General features: G+C 34.9%; 1 protein-coding gene and 1 pseudogene across 4 annotated transcripts in view; one reads left to right on the top strand and one right to left on the bottom strand.

Moving 5' to 3' along the window:
- The window catches only part of CCDC73 (coiled-coil domain containing 73), a 181,735-nt gene that overhangs the window by 59,032 nt on the left and 103,459 nt on the right, over positions 1–19,244 (bottom strand). For all 4 annotated transcript variants that reach the window (XM_073904792.1, XM_073904793.1, XM_073904794.1 and 1 more), the window contains one exon: positions 7,451–7,489. In XM_073904792.1, coding sequence (XP_073760893.1) covers positions 7,451–7,489 — 39 coding nt within the window. The remainder of the gene's footprint in view (positions 1–7,450; positions 7,490–19,244) is intronic.
- LOC112829105 (protein SET-like) lies at positions 8,988–9,834 on the top strand (annotated as a pseudogene).

Genomic DNA, 19,244 nt, shown 5'->3' with positions numbered 1-19,244 from the left:
GGTTGCATGTATCCCTTTGAATTAATGTTTTTGTATTTTTGGGGCAAATACCCAATAGTGTGATTGCTGGATCATACAGTTCTTTTTAATTTTTAAGGAAACTCTATACTGTTTACCACAGTGGCTGTACCAGTTTGCATTCTCATCAACAGTGCATGAGTGTTCTCTTTTTTCCACATCCTCCCCAACACTTGTTGTTTCTTGTGTTTTTGATTTTAGCCATTCTAACAGGTATGAGGCACTATCTCATTGTAGTTTTGACTGGCGTTTCCTGATGATGAGTGATGTTGACCATCTTTTCATATGTCTGTTGGCCATCTGTATGACTTCTTTGGAGAAATGTCTTTCATGTCTTCTGCCATTTTTAAATTGGATTATTTGTTTTGGGGGTGTTGAGTTTTATAAGTTCTTTATATATTTTAGAAACTAACCCTTTATTGGATATGTCATTTGCAAATATCTTCTCTTATTCCATAGGTTGTCTTTTAGTTTTGTTGTTTCCTTTGCTGTGCAGAAGTTTTTATTTTGATGTAGTCTCAATAGTTTATTTTTGCTTTTATTTCCCTTGCCTTGGAGGATGTATCCAGAAAAATATTGTTACAGCTGATGTCGGAGACATTACTGCCTGTGGTCTCTTCTAGGATTTTTATGGTTTCAGGTCTCACATTTAGGTCTTTTATCCATTTTAAGTTTATCTTTGTATATGGTGTAAGAAAGTGGTCCGGTTTTCCCAACACCATTTGTTGAAGAGACTGCCAACAGTTGGATATTCTTTCCTGCTTTGTTGAAGATTAATTGACATAGCCATGGGTTTATTTCTGGGTTTTCTATTCTGTTCCACTGATCTGTGTGTCTATTTTTGTGCCAGTACCACACTGCTTTCATTACTACAGCTTTGTAATATAACTTGAAGTCCAGAATTGTGATGCCTCCAGCAATTTGCTTTTCTTTTTCAAAATTGCTTTGGCTATTCATGGTCTTTTGTGGTTCCATACAGATTTTAGAATTGTTGGTTCTAGTTTTGTGAAAAATGCTGTTGGTATTTTGATAGGGATTGTATTAAATGTGTAGATTGCTTTGGGTAGCACAGACATTTTAACAATATTTGTTCTTCCAATCCATGAACAGGACATGTCTTTCTATTTCTTGTGTCATCTTCAATTTCATTCTCAGTGTTTTATAGTTTTCAGAGTATAGTTCTTTCACCTTTTTGGTTAGGTTTGTTCCTAGGCATCTTATTACTTTTTGTGCAATTGTAAATGGGATTGCTTTCTTAATTTCTCTTTCTGCTATTTCATTACTGGTGCATAGAAATTCAACAGATTCCTGTACACTGATTTTGTATCCTGTGACTTTACTGAATTAGTTTATCAGTTCTAGTAGTTCTTGGCTGAGTCTTTCAGGTTTTCATTATAGAGTATCATGTCATCTGCAAATAGTGAAAGTTTTACTTCTTCCTTACCATTTTGGATGCCTTTTATTTCGTTTTGTTGTCTAATTGCTGTGGCTAGTACTCCCAGTACTATGTTGAATAAAAGTGGTGAGAGTGGACATCTTTGTCTAGTTCCTGACCTCAGGGGAAAAGCTCTCAGTTTTTCCCCATTGAGGATGATGTTAGCTGTGGATTTTTCATATAAGACTTTTATTATGTTGAGGTATGTTTCCTTTAAACCTACTTTGTTAAGAGGGTTTTTTATCATGAAGATATTGTACTTTGTAAAATGCTTTCTCTGCATCTATTGAAATCATCATATGGTCCTTATTCTTTCTTATTGATGTGATGTATCATGTTGATTGATGTGCAAATATTGAACCACCCTTGTATCCCTGGAATAAATCCCACTTGATCGTGGTGAATGATTTTTTTAATGTATTGTTGACTTTGGTTTGCTAGTAACTTATTGAGGATATTTTGCATCTATGTTCACCAGGGATACTGGCCAGTCGTTCTCTTTTTTAGTGGTGTCTTTATCTAGTTTTGGTATCAGGATAATGCTGGCCTCATAGAATGAATTTAGAAGTTCTCCTTCCTTTTCTATATTTTGGAATAGAGAAGAATAGCTATTAACTCTTCTTTAAAAGTTTGGTGGAATTCGCCTGCGAAGCCAGTTGGTGCTGGACTTTGTTGGGAGTCTTTTGATTACTTATTCAATTTCTTTGCTGGTGATCACTCTGTTCAAATTTTCTATTTCTTCCTGCTTTAGTTTTGGTAGGTTATATGTTTCTAGGAATGTATCCATTTCTTCTAGGTTGTACAATTTGTTGGCATATAGTTTTTCATAATATTCTAATTGTTTGCATTTCTGTGGTATTGGTTGTTATTTCTCCTCTGTCATTTGTGATTTGATTTGAGTCTTTTCTCTTTTTTTCCTGATATGTCTAGCTATAGGTGTATCAACAGAACCAGCTCCTGGTTTCGTTCATCTGTTCTACCATGGTTTTTTAGTCTCTAGATCATTTATTTCTGCTCTAATCTTTATTTTTTCCTTCATTCTGCTGGTTTTAGGTTTTGTCGTTGTTCTTTTTCTAGTTGCTTTAGGTGTAAGGTTAGGTTGTTTGATAGTCCTATATTGCTAAACACTTCCCTATTAGAACTGCTTTTGCTGCACCCAAAGCTTTTGGGCTGTTGTGTTTTCATTTTCATTTGTTCCCATGTACGTTTTTTTCTTTTATTTCCTGGTTGACCCATTCATTGTTTAGTACCATGGTATTTAACCTCCATATATTTGTGGTCTCCAGATTTTTTCTTGTGGTTGACTTCTAGTTTCATAGCATTGTGGTCAAGGAATTTTTCAATTTTTCAGCTTTGATCAATTTTTATGTAGCCTTTATGAGAATATTGTCCATTACATATATATAGGCTTCTCTGATCTCCCGTTAAAAAAACGGTAAATAGGCTGTTAATGCCTGTAAAGATTAATAATCCTAATAACTAAAACTGCAGTAAAGATTAAAGTGATTTAATTGGTTTTCTCTACATACATAGAGCTCTATACACATTAGAATAATTTGTGATAAAAGAGCCAAGATGTCCATCAACAGATGAATGGATAAAGAAGATGTGATATATATATACATACACAATGGAATATTATGCAGCCATCAAAAGGAATGAGATCTTGCCATTTGCAACGACGTGGATGGAACTGGAGGGTGTTATGCTGAGTGAAATAAGTCAATCAGAGAAAGACATGTATCATATGACCTCACTAATATGAGGAATTCTTAATCTCAGGAAACAAACAGGGATGCTGGAGTGAGGGTGGGGTGGGAGGGATGGGGTAGCTAGATGATAGACATTGGGGAGGGTATGTGCTATGGTGAGTGCTGTGAATTGTGCAAGACTGTTGAATCACAGATCTGTACCTCTGAAACAAATAATGCAATATATGTTAAGAAAAAAAAAAAGAAGATAGCTGGAGGGGAAGAATGAAGGGGGGTAAATAGGAGGGGGAGACAAACCATGAGAGATGATGGACTCTGAGAAACAAACTGAGGGTTCTAGAGGGGAGGGGGGTGGGGGAATAGGTTAGCCTGGTGATGGGTATTAAAGAGGGCACGTTCTGCATGGAGCACTGGGTGTTATGCACAAACAATGAATCATGGAACACTACATCAAAAACTAATGATGTAATGTATGGTGATTAACATAACAATAAAAAATTTAAAGAAAAAAAGAATAATTTATGATATACTCTATTATTTCAACATCCTTTGCTTAAAGCCAAAGCCAATTCAATTAAAATGAAGTTTTGTTTGCATGACATAATTCTGATTTTCAAATACATTAACCAATTCAATGGCCATGATATTATAAAGACTTTCAAATTACATGGGCACACATAGCTCATTAGCCCATATAGGCCCATATAGGGCTGTTCATATATGAACCTACTTGGCTGCTCTGATTTAGTTTTGATAATGAGATGAAGAGGCCGGTTGTCAAGTTTGCTGCTAATCACATGTCAGCAAATAGCTTCAATTCTTTGGGAAGCAACAACAAAAACAGATTGGTATCACTTGCCTGAGAAAGCCAAGAACATTTTAAAGAATAATATAAATAATTTATAGCATTGTTATTAAAACTTTAATATTACATACTATATCATGGTAAAGATAATTTTATTAAGATGACTAAGAAACAGTTAAGGACATAATGTTTTTGTTCTTTTTACCCCTGTGAATTGGTTCAAGCTATTTTCTTCTTTTACACAATTTTATTACTAAATGCAAAAACTCTATCCAAAGAAAATGTTAGGATTCATTGCTTTCCAAATGCAAACTTAAATTTTAACAAACTTAATCCATGAAAAACAAGGTTAGAGGAAAAGAAGACAGTATCTGCATAATTAAGAGTGAAGTGTACAGGTGCATGTGTGTGCACATGTGTGTGGTCTAAAAGATTACATTAAAACTTCGAGGCATTTAAAATAGGAATAATTTAAAAATAGTATTTACACACAACTTTTTACAATTACATTTACTAATAAAAGGCATAGCTGCTCATTTCCCTCTTATTTCCTTATAGAGACCAATTTGAAAACCTTTGGGAATAAAGTTAATTTCCCTTAAAATAATTAATTCATTAAAGTAAATTTTAAAGATAAAAACAAGAAGAAACTTCATACATTCTTCAAATCTATTTTGCAACCTACCTTTCAATTTCTTCACTATGACCCCAAAATAAATCAATGGGATTATAAAACTCACTTTTTAAAAAACCTATGGCATCCTTCTTAAGATATTTTTACCTTTTTTAGTCACAAAGATAAGGTATGTAATACTTAAAAAACTAACTTAAAGTTACACTAATAGTTTGTGTGTACAGATACAAATTATATTTATAATTATGAAGATTATTTCCAGACAAGTCTTCATTCTAAAAAATTTTACTATGAAAGGAAAAAATGTGGTAATTTTAAATCATATGAAACCTTCAGTATTCAAACTTTAATTTAATAAAGAAAAATAAATCTTTCTGTAAGTCTTTGCTTTAGAGGAAAGTGATATACAAAAAAATAAAACATGGGCGCCTGGGTGGCTCAGTTGGTTAAGCGACTGCCTTCGGCTCAGGTCATGATCCTGGAGTCCTGGGATCGAGTCCCGCATCAGGCTCCTTGCTCAGCAGGGAGTCTGCTTCTCCCTCTGACCCTCTTCCCTCTCGTGCTCTCTATCTCATTCTCTCTCTCTCAAATAAATAAATAAAATCTTTTTAAAAAAATAAATAAATAAATAAATAAAACATAACTAAGAAATGGTTGGATATGTTTTTACTTCATTTATTAAGTCTTATCAGCTACTCATTACAAAACATAGTCACCTGATACAGTAATTATGAGAACACAACAGGAAAGATTTTCATCAATCACCAAATCAAAATAATAGTTAATTTGATGTTCTAGTTTTTTTTAATAAAGATTTTATTTATTTATTTGACAGAGAGAGATATAGTGAGAGAGGGAACACAAGCAGAGGGAGTGGGAGAGGGAGAAGCAGGCTTCCCGCTGAGCAGGGAGCCCGATGCAGGGCTTGATCCCAGGACCCTGAGATCATAACCTGAGTCGAAGGCAGATGCTTAACTACTGAGCCACCCAGGCGCCCCTTCTATAGTTTATTTTTATTATTACTTTTTTGCATTCTTTCTACTGGTAATGATCAATGTGATCATTTGTTCAATAGAAGGTTAGGGTACTTTTAGAGCTAGGTGAATCCTTCAGTTCATAATTGTATTAATTTATCTAGAGACATATTACCACCTCTACACAAAAATCAGCTTACTGAATTCCCAAAACACAGAAATTTACTAGTAACTAAGGGCTCACCTATAGGAGATCATGAACTTCTTTACAATTTTCTTAATACTGTTTTAAAAATTATTTCTTTCTGGACACTTAATCAGTAGCTTCCCAAAATCCTGCCTTGACACAGTGACCATTTTGTTTCCTGTCTTGCCCATAGAATTAAGTTACACAAAAGAAAAATGATTTTAATAAAATAAGATTAACTTAATTACTGAATATAGTACTTTGAATAAAGGTCATTTGAAATACATAGAAATAATATAAGAATGTTTAGGAAAAAGATTTTTAAAATCAATTATCTAAAATACATTTAATATTCTGTCAGAATGGGCATAAAATATCAATTGTACATATCAATATATACAATTATTTTAATGCAAAATTTAATGCTTTGAATTGTCAGAAAAAACACTGTCACTATAAAATATCATTTTAGAAGGTTTTTAAGAGGTTGTCATTCACATTAACAAAATACTCAGCAGTGACTAAAAACTTGTTTTCATTTTTTCTAAGACTGTAAGTATCTGATGAAATTTTAAAGTGGAATAAAATAAAACACATTTTATGTTGCCTTTGATCTTTAACTTGTAGCCTTATCTCCCAGGTCAGAGGACACATTATTCAATTTCACTATATTTTGTGTAAAACCACTGTAGCGTTGAAGATGACTTTCAGTACAAATGTCATGGTACTTAAAGCTAAACCAGAATCTAGTTTTTCAGCTTAATTAAAATCATAGTTTAAAATAGTCTGACAATATTATCTTTATTCTTTCCAGTTGAACAGCGACAGAATTTTCACATCTTTTATTCAATCAAGCTTAGCAATCTTTCTAAGGCTCTTTTATTTTCTAATACATCAAAAACAATTTCACGAAGCAAAACATACTTTATTTTTCTGTATTTAATAAGAAGTGATCTCTCATTTCTTACTTCTCATACATACAATATATAAACTTCACTCAAAAATTACTTTTACTTGTCTTATAGTCTGCTCCAAAGAAGGAAGATTGAAATAGCATAAGTCCACCCAAAAAGCCCTCAGAAGATTTAAGTGGATATGGGAGAATTCTGCTCGATCAAAAATACAGAAAAAAATTCTTCTGAATCAAACAGGGATAGGAAGAGAGGATAGCAAAATAAATATTCCATAAAATATTATGCTATAAAAATGTAAATATTAATTTTTAATATACTACAGAAGAGGAAGACACAACAAACACTTGTTGAATGATAAAGAATGAGTACCATATCCCAAGTGTCATATTCAAATGCAACTTCGTATTATTTTAATTTTTCAGGCAATCATTAATAACTACATGTTTGCATAAATACCTAGAAAAGATAATAAAATAATAGGTTTTGTTGTTCTTATTTCCTTGTTCTTTGATATTAAAATAAGCTCTCTACCAATAATCTGGGAACTGGGTTAAATTATTTTGTAATATGTAAACACTATGTAATCCAGAAATAAATTTGTGAAGTAAATTCATTTAAGCTATACTTGAAACGGTAATTCAGTCCTTTAAAGGAAATATTAATACCCAGTTTCAACTTATTTTAATATAAATGCCACATTTACATTGACAAAGATACTACAATATTATGTGCTAATCTGGGAAGTAGGTGTATATTTTGTAATCTCCTTACCATTTCACTTACTTTCTTCTGTAAAGAATATTTAGAAACCTTGAAAAAACAAAGAGAAAATTCATTACAATTCTGCACTTATCTGTTACAAATTCCTCCTGATATTAAAATTGTATGCTATAAAATGTGGTGCTTATTTCCTATGCACTATTTTTTCCTTGGGACATTTTTTTCAAGGTGTTATTTACCATAACTTTCTTCTGTATAACAAAAACAATATATTCACTAATTATTCAACACATATTTATGGAGCACCTACTATATACCAGTCACTTTCCTTAGGACTCTGGGATACGGCACTGAACTAAACAAATCCCTGACCTTTAGAAGCTTTCTGTCTAGTGGGGGTACTGGTAGACAGACAATAAAATATAGGTAAAAAGTACAAAGGTTAGAGAGTGACAACTACTATGATGGAAAATAAAGCAAGCAGGATAGCAAGAGCAGTCCAGGAGAGTTTGCTACTTAGTATCAGCTCTTCATTGAAGAAAATTTGATAAAATGAAAAAGCATAGGGTAAAAAGTTTTAAACAAACCATCTCACAACCCAGAAATAACAATCATTAATACTTTGATACTTCGTTATTTTTCTATGCATTTATACTTTAAAAGAGATCCAGTGGGGAGGGAATAATAATATATATACTATTTTGTGACCCATTTTTACTTAATATATGACAAGCACCTTTTTATGACAAATTAATCTACAATGCAACTTTTTAATGGTTACATAGTATTCCACTGTTTAACTTAACTAATACCATAGTTTACCAAATCACTCTCATTTTTGTAGGTTTACCCAGTTTGCAGTTTTATGAAACTATTGTGAAATAAACATGCTTGTACCAAGAACCATAGTTACTCATTTTAGCAGAATAAATTCCAAGAAGCAGAATTCTTAGTATTTGTTCCTTTTCATAGACTTTTAACAATTCTTACATAGTCCTCTAGAATGGCTGACCAAGTTAAACTCCAACAAGCTGTGGATGAATGCTCATTTTCTTAAACTGTTTATATTTGTTAAATTTTAAGCCAAAATAATTACTTCACATTTCCTATTCTGAACTCAATCTAGCATTCTGCCTTGAATAAGCTGATAATTTTATTTCATTTTTGTGGAATAGGTCATAGGTGATTAATTTCTTCAACAAATATTGAATGCATACTATAAGTAAAGCATTAATATACACATTGGGGGTACAATACTGAACCAAAAAAAATCCTGTCCAGATTAAATTCTGGGGATTGTAGAAAATAACCAATATAAATAAGTTTAAATATATGGTCTATTAAATATTGCTAAGCACTAAAGAAAAATAAATCAAGGAAGGAGATTACATAAGATGCCCAAGAAAATACTTTCTGAGATGGCATCTCTTGAGTCAAGACTTGACAGGAGTGAGGAAGAGAATTTCAGCAACTGCAAAGGCCCTAAGGGTAGGAGAACATTTGGAGTGTTCATAGAACAACAAGAAAGAGTAATTGGAGCTTCTTGCAGACATGTGTCTGCCCTTGTTTCACGGGCTTTCCACACAGCATGACCCCCAAACACCAGTCTTTGATCCTGCCTCAAACAAAGAAACTGAGACTGCCTCCTGCCTCCAAGCCAGAGGAGATATCGATCTCTCATCACTTGCTGAAGGGAGAAACAGAATAGCAAGAAGCAACTGAACATATTGATGAAGTACAAGATGAAATAGACAGACTTAATGAACAAGCCAGTGAGGAGATTTTGAAAGTAGAAGAGAAATATAACAAACTCCACTACCCATTTTTTCAAAGAGACTGGAATTGATTGCCAAAATCCCAAATTTGGGGGTAACAACATTTGTCAATGATCCACAAGTATCTGTACTGTTTGGAAGGAAGATGAAGAGGCACTGCATTATTTGACAAGAGTTGAAGCGACACAATTTGAAGATACTAAATCAGGTTACAGAATAGATTTTTATTTTGATGAAAACTCTTACTTTGAAAATAAAGTTCTCTCCAAAGAATTTCATCTGCATGAGAGTGGTGATCTATCTTCAAAGTCCACTGAAATCAAATGGAAATCTGGAAAGGATTTGATGAGACATTCAAGTCAAACACAGAATAAAGCCAGCAGGAAGAGACAGCCTGAGAAACCAGAGAGCATGTGCATCTGCTTTACTGACCATTCTGATGAAGGTGCAGATGAGTTAGGAGAGGTCATTGAAGATGATATTTGGCCAAATCCATTACAGTACTACTTGGTTCCTGATATGGATGATGAAGAAGGGGAAGGAGGAGAAGACAATGATGATGAAGGACTGGAAGATATTGATGAAGGAGATGAGGATGAAGGTGAAGAAGATGAAGATGATGATGAGGGAGAAGAAGAAGATGAAGGAGAGGATGACTAATGAAACACTGATGGATTCCAACCTTCCTTTTTGAATTTTCTCTAGTCCCTGGGAGCAAGCTGCAGTCTTGCTCTTGTGTTTATTTGCCCTGTTTTTTGAAACCTCTTCTCTCTCTTTATACCATGGTTCTCAACTTATTTTGGAAGGAAATACCTTGAGCAGAATACACTGGGAAAAGAATCTCTCCCCCTTTCTATTCCAAATTCATTTTTTTATTTTATTATGTTATGTTAATCACCATACATTACATCATTAGTTTTTGATGTAGTGTTCCATGATTCATTGTTTGCGTATAACACCCAGTGCTCCATTCAATACATGCCCTCTTTAATACCCATCACCAGGCTAACCCATCCCCCCACCCCCCTCCCCTCTAGAACCCTCAGTTTGTTTCTCAGAGTCCATAGTTTCTAATGGTTCGTCTCCCCCTCTGATTTCCCCCCTTCATTTTTCCCTTCCTACTATCTTCTTCTGTGTTTTAACATATAATGTATTATGTTTCAGAGGTACAGGTCTGTGATTCATCAGTCTTATACAATTCACAGCACTCACCATAGCACATACCTTCCCCGATGTCTATCACCCAGCCACCCCATTCCTCCCACCCCCCACCACCCCAGCAACCCTCAGTTTGTTTCCTGAGATTAAGAATTCCTCATATCAGTGAGGTCATATGATACATGTCTTTCTCTGATTGACTTATTTCGGTCAGCATAATACCCTCCTGTTCCATCCACGTCGTTGCAAATGGCAAGATTTCATTCCTTTTGATGGCTGCATGATATTCCATTGTATATATATACCACGTCTTCTTTATCCATTCATCTGTCGATGGACATCTTGGTTCTTTCCATAGTTAGGCTATTGTGGACATTGCTGCTATAAACATCGGGGTGCATGTACCCCTTCGGATCACTACATTTGTATCTTTGGGGTAAATACCCAGTAGTGCAACTGCTGGGTCATATGGTAGCTCTATTTTCAACTTTTTGAGGAACCTCCATACTGTTTTCCAGAATGGCTGCACCAGCTTGCATTCCCACCAACAGTGTAGGAGGGTTCCCCTTTCGCCACATTCCCGCCAGCATCTGTCAATTCTTGACTTGTTAATTTTAGCCATTCTGACTGGTGTGAGGTGGTATCTCATTGACGTTTTGATTTGGATTTCCCTGATGCCAAGTGATGTTGCGCACTTTTTCACATGTCTGTTGGCCATTTGGATGTCTTCTTTGGAAAAATGTCTGTTCATGTCTTCTGCCCATTTCTTGATTGGATTATTTGTTCTTTGGGTGTTGAGTTTGATAAGTTCTTTATAGATTTTGGATACTAGCCCTTTATCTGTTATGTAATTTGCAAATGTCTTCCCCCAATCTGTCGGTTGTCTTTTGGTTATGGTGACTGTTTCTTCTGCTGTGCAAAAGCTTTTTATCTTGATGAAGTCCCAATAGTTCATTTTTGCCCATGCTTCCCTTGCCTTTGGCAATGTTTCTAGGAAGAAATTGCTGCGGCTGAGGTTGAAGAGGTTGCTGCCTGTGTTCTCCTCTAGGATTCTGATGGGACTCCTGTCTCACATTTAGGTCTTTCATCCATTTTGAGTCTATTTTTGTGTGTGGTGTAAGGAAATGGTCCAGTTTCATTCTTCTGCATGTGGCTGTCCAATTTTCCCAACACCATTTGTTGAAGAGACTGTCTTTTTTCCATTGGACATTCTTTCCTGCTTTGTTGAAGATTAGTTGACCATAGAGTTGAGGGTCCATTTCTGGGCACCTTATTCTGTTCCATTGATCTATGTGTCTGGTTTTGTGCCAGTACCACACTGTCTTGATGATGACAGCTTTGTAATAGAGCTTCAAGTCCGTAATTGTGATGCCACCAGCTTTGCTTTTCTTTTTCAACATTCCTCTGGCTATTTGGGGTTTTTTCTGGTTCCATACAAATTTTAGGATTATTTGTTCCATTTCTTTGAAAAAAGTGGATGGTATTTTGATAGGGATTGCATTGAATGTGTAGACTGCTCTAGGTAGCATTGACATCTTCACAATACTTGTTCTTCCAATCCATGAGCATGGAACATTTTTCCATTTCTTTGTGTCTTCCTCAATTTCTTTCATGAGTATTTTATAGTTTTCTGAGTACAGATTCTTTGCCTCTTTGGTTAGATTTATTCCTAGGTATCTTATGGGTTTGGGTGCATTTGTAAATGGGATCGACTCCTTAATTTCTCTTTCTTCTGTCCAAATTCATTTTTATCCCTTCCTGTCACAACAAAATTTTATGGAATCAACACCCCTGTGCTCTGTGGGAAAAAAGAAAAATCTTCTGCTCCCTTAGCCCTGTGTAGTAGTGCACAGAATGCTAGTTTTCCCTCCTTTCTCTGTATATTGGGCTCAGAGATTACACTGTGTTTCTATGTAAATATGGACAGTTAGCACTTACCAACATGTATCTGTCTACTTTCTGTTGTTAAAAAAAAAAAAGGAAAAAAACTTTAAAAATGGGGTTATAGAACGTCAGCAAAAGGTAAGTTTGAGATGTTTAGGTAGGTTAAGTGGGGATTTTGACAACATTGTCTTCTCCTTTGGCATGTTTAATTGTGATGTTTAACGACACCCTGCAGGTTAAGTTGACACTTTTAAAATAAAATTCTCTCCTAATGAAGACCTGAGTCCTGCCACTCAATGGGAGAATCAGAAGAACCTGTAGGATCTTATTTGGAATTGACATTCTCTACTATAATTTTGTTCCTGTTTCTTTTTAAATTTCTTTTTGTTTCTCTGGAAAGGAAAGATGATGCTCAGTTTTAAACATTAAAAGTGTACAAGTTGCTCTGTTACAATAAAATTAAATGTGTACACGCACACACAAAAGAAAAACAAGAAAGCCAATGTAGCTGGAAGGGAACAAGCAAGGGGAAGAACAGCAATAGAGGAGTTCAGAGAAAAGTAGGAGGCAAGGGGGGCAATTCATTGTCGGTCTTGCAATACATGATATAGATTTAGGTTTTCACACTGACTGAGACAGGAAGACACTGAAAAGTTCCAAGCACAAGTATAACATAGCCTGACTTAACTTTTTTAAAGAATCACTCTGTTGACACTAACAGCGGACACAGGTGGAAGCAGGAAAACCACTTAATAAGCTATTGTCATAATCCAGATGAAAGAGGATAATGAAAGAGGACTAGAGTTTAAATAATGAATGTAGTGAGAAGTGGTCAGATTCTGGATATACTCTGAGGGGAATGCTGAAAAAATTTGCAACAGGAAAAAAAGGGAACCATAATTAATGAGAAAAGAAAAGACAAAGAAGCTTTCAGAAGGGGGATATTTTCTAAAACAAAAAAATCATGTTCATGGTTTTGAATATATCAAATTTCATGTCAATCCAGGTGGGATTTGGGGCTGGAGATATATATTTGAAAGTCCTTTGCACATAGATCCCATCTGAAAGACATGAGATGGTATGAGATCAGAGTATTTTTTTAAGTTTATTTATTTATTTATTATTTATTTGACAGAGAGAGATAGCGAGAGCAGGAACACAAGCAAGGGGAGGGGGAGAGGGAGAAGCAGGCTTCCCGCCCAGCAGGGAGCCCGATGTGGGGCTCAATCCCGGGACCCTGGGATCATGACCTGAGCCGAAGGCAGACACTTAAATGACTGAGCCACTCAAGCGTCTCTAGATCAGAGTATTTTTTAAAGCATACAGACAAAAGAAAAGTAAAAGGGTAGAAGTCATCTAGAAAAAAAAGAGGAAAAGAAACTTCAGAACACTTTCACTCTAATCCTGAATTTATTATTTGCTACTGTAATATTTAATTTTATGTGGCTACTTGACTGGAACAAAAGGTGCCCAGATTAAACATTATTTCTGGGTGTGTCTGTGAGGGTGTTTCTGGGTGACATCAGCATCCGAAGCAGTCAAATCAGTAAAGTAGACTGTGGTACTTCTCTGCTTCCATAATTGGGTAACCCAATCCCTCATAATAAATCTCTTCCTATAGGTATATACTACTGATTCTGTTTCACTGAAAAACCTTCACTGACATAGCTACCATTTGCCAAAGGTAAAACTCATACATCTAGAGCATATTTACAAAATTCTTTCAAGTCACTGTTTGTTCTTCACACATTAACACCTCTGCATGTAATTCTTTCTGAATCATGATTCACAGCTACATTTTATCAACGTCTCTAGTGCACTTCCCACCTTAAAAAGCTACCACACAGTTACATTCCTATGAAACATAAATAGAATTTGAAAGTAATATAACTAGACTCACATGAAATCTTTTTATGGAGGCTATTATATATAATGACTTTTCATTCTAAAATTACATAGAAGTGGATTATACTATTAAGATACAAGCATCTTTCCAATACAGAAACAAAACTATACTGACACTAAATAATTTATTAAGTACAGAAGACAATTTCAAAGATAAAGTGCAAATGTCTTCCTATTATAGTTATCCCTCACTTTATGAAAAATTTTATAAAAAGCCGACTATAAAATACATTTCTTACAGCAAACCTTATTTTCCCATTAATTTTCTATTAACTGGCTTTATGTTATTTGGGACTGTAGTAAGGAACTATCAGTTTCCCTTTTGTAGACCTTGTAATTGTTTACATGTTTTTTAGTGAACGGCCATTAAAATTTCTTTATTTAGGGCACCTGGGTGGCTCAGTCATTAAGCATCTGCCTTCAGCTGAGGTCATGATCCCAGGGTCCTGGGATCAAGTCCCGCATCAGGCTCCCTGCTCAGCAGGGGGTCTGCTTCTCCCTCTCCCACTCCCCCTGCTTGTGTTCCTTCTGTCGTTGTGTCTCTGTCAAATAAATAAATAAAATCTTTAAAAAAAAAAAGAACTTATAAAACTCAACACCCCCAAAACAAATAATCCAATTAAAAAATGGGCAGAAGACATGAAAGACATTTTTCCAAAGAAGTCATACAGATGGCCAACAGACACATGAAAAGATGCTCAACATCACTATTAGCAAGGAAAGGCCAATCAAAACTACAATGAGATATCACTTCACACCTGTGAGAATGGCTAAAATCAGAAACACAAGTAACAACAAGTGTTGGGGAGGATGTGGAGAAAAGAGAACATTCATGCACTGTTGGTGGGAACACAAACTGGTGCAGCCACTGTGGAAAACAGTATGGAGGTTCCTCAACAGTTAAAAAGAGAACTACCCTATGATTCAGCAATCACATTATTGGGTATTTACCCCAAAAATACAAAAACACTAGTTCAAAGGAATATATGCACCCCTATGTTTATAGCTGTGTTACAACAGCCAAACTATGGAAGCAGCCCAAGTGTCCGTTGACTGATGAATGGGTAAAGAAGATGTGGTATATATATATATATAAAATGGAGTATTATTCAGCTATAAAAAAGAATGAAATCTTGTCATTGCAACGACATAGTTGGAGCTAGAGTGTACAATGCTACGCAGAATAAGTCAGTCAGGGAAAGACAAATACCATATCATCTCACTTGCATGTGAAATTTAAGAAACAAAACAAACAAGCAAAGTTTAAAGAGAAAGAGAGAGGCAAACCAAGAAAAAGACTCTTAACTATAACGAATAAACTGATGGTTACCAGACGGAAGGTGGGTGGGGGGATGAGTGAAATAGGTGATGGTGATTAAGGGGTGCCTCTGTCATCAAGAGCACTGAGTGATGTATGGAATTGCTGAATCACCATGTTGTACACCCGAAACTAATATAACACTGTATGTTAACTATACTGGAATTAAAATTTAAAAGGAAGCTGAGTAAGGTGAGGAGGGCAACCCTGAAAAAGGGCAACCCAGTTCATGATGTCAGAGTCCAAGCACGGAAAAGAGGGCATCCATATTAGGAAGGAAGGCATGGCAAAATGGTAAACTGGTTGAATACAGGGTAGTTTATCAAAGAGGTAAATATATTAAGGATAAAGAATGGCACATTTCTCACTGTAAGAGGAAAGAAATGTATAAATACAGAAAGGAAATAAACTAAAATTAACCTTGTGGTTTTGTATTAAAATTGGAGGTAATGTGAATTCATGATTTTTGATATACATAGGTTGTTAGGGAAATAAACATTATAAATTATAAATAAACATAAATATAAATTATATTTATGTATATATAAATACATACGTAGATCTCTGTCCACCAAGAAAGTCTGAGAGCAGTGATGTATCAATAGTAATAAGTACAATAGTGCCCAGATCTTTGCTTCTACATACCATTTTCCACTAAAAGGAACCAGGGCAACATGGGATTCATTCCAGTGCAAGGTCAGGTAAATTACAAAATGATCCTGGCACATTTTGCTTTTATCTAAAAGCAGGAAAATGCTCAAAGAATGAAGACATATCTAAAGGATTCAGGAATCAGTTTTATGGACTTCCACTAGCCAAATCAAGGATAATTTGAGCAACAAAATAAATGATAGTCATAGATTTTAAATTAGGAAAATACATGTATAAAAATAAATTCAATACAGAAATAGAAGTCATTTTTAAAAGAACCAAAAAAAAAAAAAATGTAAAGCTGAAGAATGCAATGAATGAAATGAAAAAATGCAAGAGAGAGCTTTAAGGCCACAGTGAATTGAAGAACTAGTGAACTCAAAGACAGATCATTTGAAATTATTCAATCAGAGAAGAAAAATGAATGAAAGAGGGTGAAGAAAGCCTAAAAGATTTATAAAACAGCATCAAAGGAATCAACATAAGCACTATGGGAGTCCCAGAAGGAGAAAAGAGAAAGGGGCAAAATAAAGCTTATTCAAAGAAATAATGGCTGAAAACTTCCCAAATCTTGGGAGGGAAATGGACATCCAGATTCATGAGACTCAGAGCACTACAAACAGAATGAACCAAAAGAAGAATACACAGAGACAAGTTATAATCAAGTTGTCAAGTCAAGGAAAAAGAGAAGTCTGACAGTATCAAGAGAAATCCAATTTGTCAAGTATAAGGGAACTCCAGTAAGATTATCTGTAAACTTCTCAGCAGAAACCTTGCAGGCCACAAGAGAGTGGGATGATATAGTCTAAGTATCAAAAGAAAAATCTGCCAACCAAGAATACTATACCTAGCAAAACTACCATTTAAAAAATGAAGGAGAAAGTCTTTCCCAAACAAAAACTAAGGAAATCAGTTACCACTTGACTTGCTTTATAAAAAATACATAAGGAAGTTCTTCAAATTGAAACAAAAACATGCCAAACAGCAATGCAAAAGCACATGAAAGTATAATTCTCACTTGTAAAGGTAAGTATATAGACAAATACAGAGTAATTCAAGACTGAATTGGTAGTACATAAATTACTTTTAACCCTTATATAAAAGTTAAGAAATAAAAATTTATTAATGAATACACAATATAAAAAGATGCAAACCTTGGCTATAAGAACAGAAAGTTGAGGGGGCAAAGTGTAGACTTCAGATAACCATAAAGATAAAAACCTATAATACATACACAAAAGATAAAAAAAAAATCAGAGAAAAGCACTACAAAAACATCAAACTGAACAAAGGAAGACAAGAGATGTACAAAACTACTGCAAAACAGAAAACAATTTACAAAATGATAGCAGTAATTCCACACCTATCAATAATTACTTTAAATGTAAATGTATTAAACTTTCCAACCAAAAGGCAAAGAGTGACAAGATAAAAAAAGAAAAAAAAAACAAGATCAAATGATAGATAGCTGTTCCCGCTTATCTGTGGTTTCACTTTCCATGGTTTCAATTACCCATGGTCAACTGCAATTCAGAAGCAGATGATTCTCCTGATGTATCATCAGAAGGTTAACAGGAGCCTAACACTACATCACTCACCTCACTTCATCTCATCACATAGGCATTTTATCATCTCACACCATCAAAAGAAGAGAAGAAGGGTGAGTATGTATTTTTTTAAAGATTTATTTATTTGAGAGAGAAAGAGAGTGAGAGAGGGAGAGAGAGAATCTTCAAGAAGACTCCCTGCTGAGTGTGGAGCCTGATGTGGGGCTCGATCTCACAACCCTGAGATCATGACCTGAGCTGAAATCAAGAGTCAGATGCTTAACCGACTGAGCCACCCAGGTGCCATGAAGGGTGAGTTTAGTATAATAAGATATTTTAAGAAAGAGAGGGGAAAAAAAGAGAAAAAGAGAGATCACATTCACACAACATTTATTACCATATATTGTTTATAATTGTTTTATTATTAGTTATTGTTAATCTCTTACTGTGCTTAATTTACTTTATCATAGGTATTTACGTATATAAAAAAACAGTATATTTAGGGTTCAGTACTATCCATGGTTTCAGGCATCCACTGAGGGTCTTGAAACATACTCCCCACTGATAAAAGGGGACTACTGTGCTTTCTACAAAAGACTCACTTTAGATTTAAGGACACAAATAGTCTGAAAGCACAGAGATGAAAGAGATATACCAGATAGTAACCAAAAATAAAACAGGGGTGCCTATATTTATAGCAGACAAAACAGACTTCAGGTCAAAATCTGTCTGTGGAGACAAAAAAAAAGGTCATGATATAATGCAAAGGAGTCAGTTCAACAGGAAGCTATAACAACTGTATATGCATCCAACATCCGAGCACTGAAGTATATAAAGTAAATATCAACACATCTGAAGGGAGAAACTGACAGAAATACAGTAATAGTAGGAGACTTTGATACCTCACTTACAATAATGTACAAAACATCCAGAAAGAAAATCTATCAAGCAACAGCTGACTTAAACCTCACTATGGATCAAATGGACCTAACAGATATATACAAAACTTTTCACCCTACAGCAGAAGGATACACATTCTTCTCAAGTACACATGAAACATTCTCCAGGATAGATCATGTTAGGTCACAAAACAAGTCTTAACAAATTTAAGAAGATCAAAATCATTCCAAGTATCTTTTCCGCCTACAGTGGAATGAAACAAGAATCAATAACAGTAAGAAAACGGGAAAATTCACAAGTATGTGGAAACTAAACAACACTCTTGAACAATCACTGTGTCCAAAAAGGGGGAATTTTAAAAGTATCTTTTTTTTTTAAGATTTTATTTATTTATTTGACAAAGAGAGAGACAGCAAGAGAGGGAACACAAGAAGGGGGAGTGGGAAAGGGAGAAGCAGGCTTCCCACCAAGCAGGGAGCCCGATGTGGGGCTCAATCCCAGGACCCTGAGATCATGACCTGAGCTGAAGGTAGTCGCTTAACCAACTGAGCCACCCAGGCACCCCTAAAAAGTATCTTGAGACACATAAAAACAATAACACAACATAACAAAACTTATGGGATGTGACAAAAGCAGTAGTAATGGGTGATTTTATAATGATAAATGCTTATATTAAAAAAAAAGAAATATATCAAATAAACAATCTA

This window comes from Callorhinus ursinus, unplaced genomic scaffold, assembly GCF_003265705.2.
Source record: "Callorhinus ursinus isolate GAN/ISIS: 27379988/994484 unplaced genomic scaffold, GSC_fseal_2.0 scaffold21, whole genome shotgun sequence".
Taxonomy (NCBI): Eukaryota; Metazoa; Chordata; class Mammalia; order Carnivora; family Otariidae; genus Callorhinus; species Callorhinus ursinus.
This window is presented reverse-complemented; position numbering and strand designations above follow the sequence as displayed.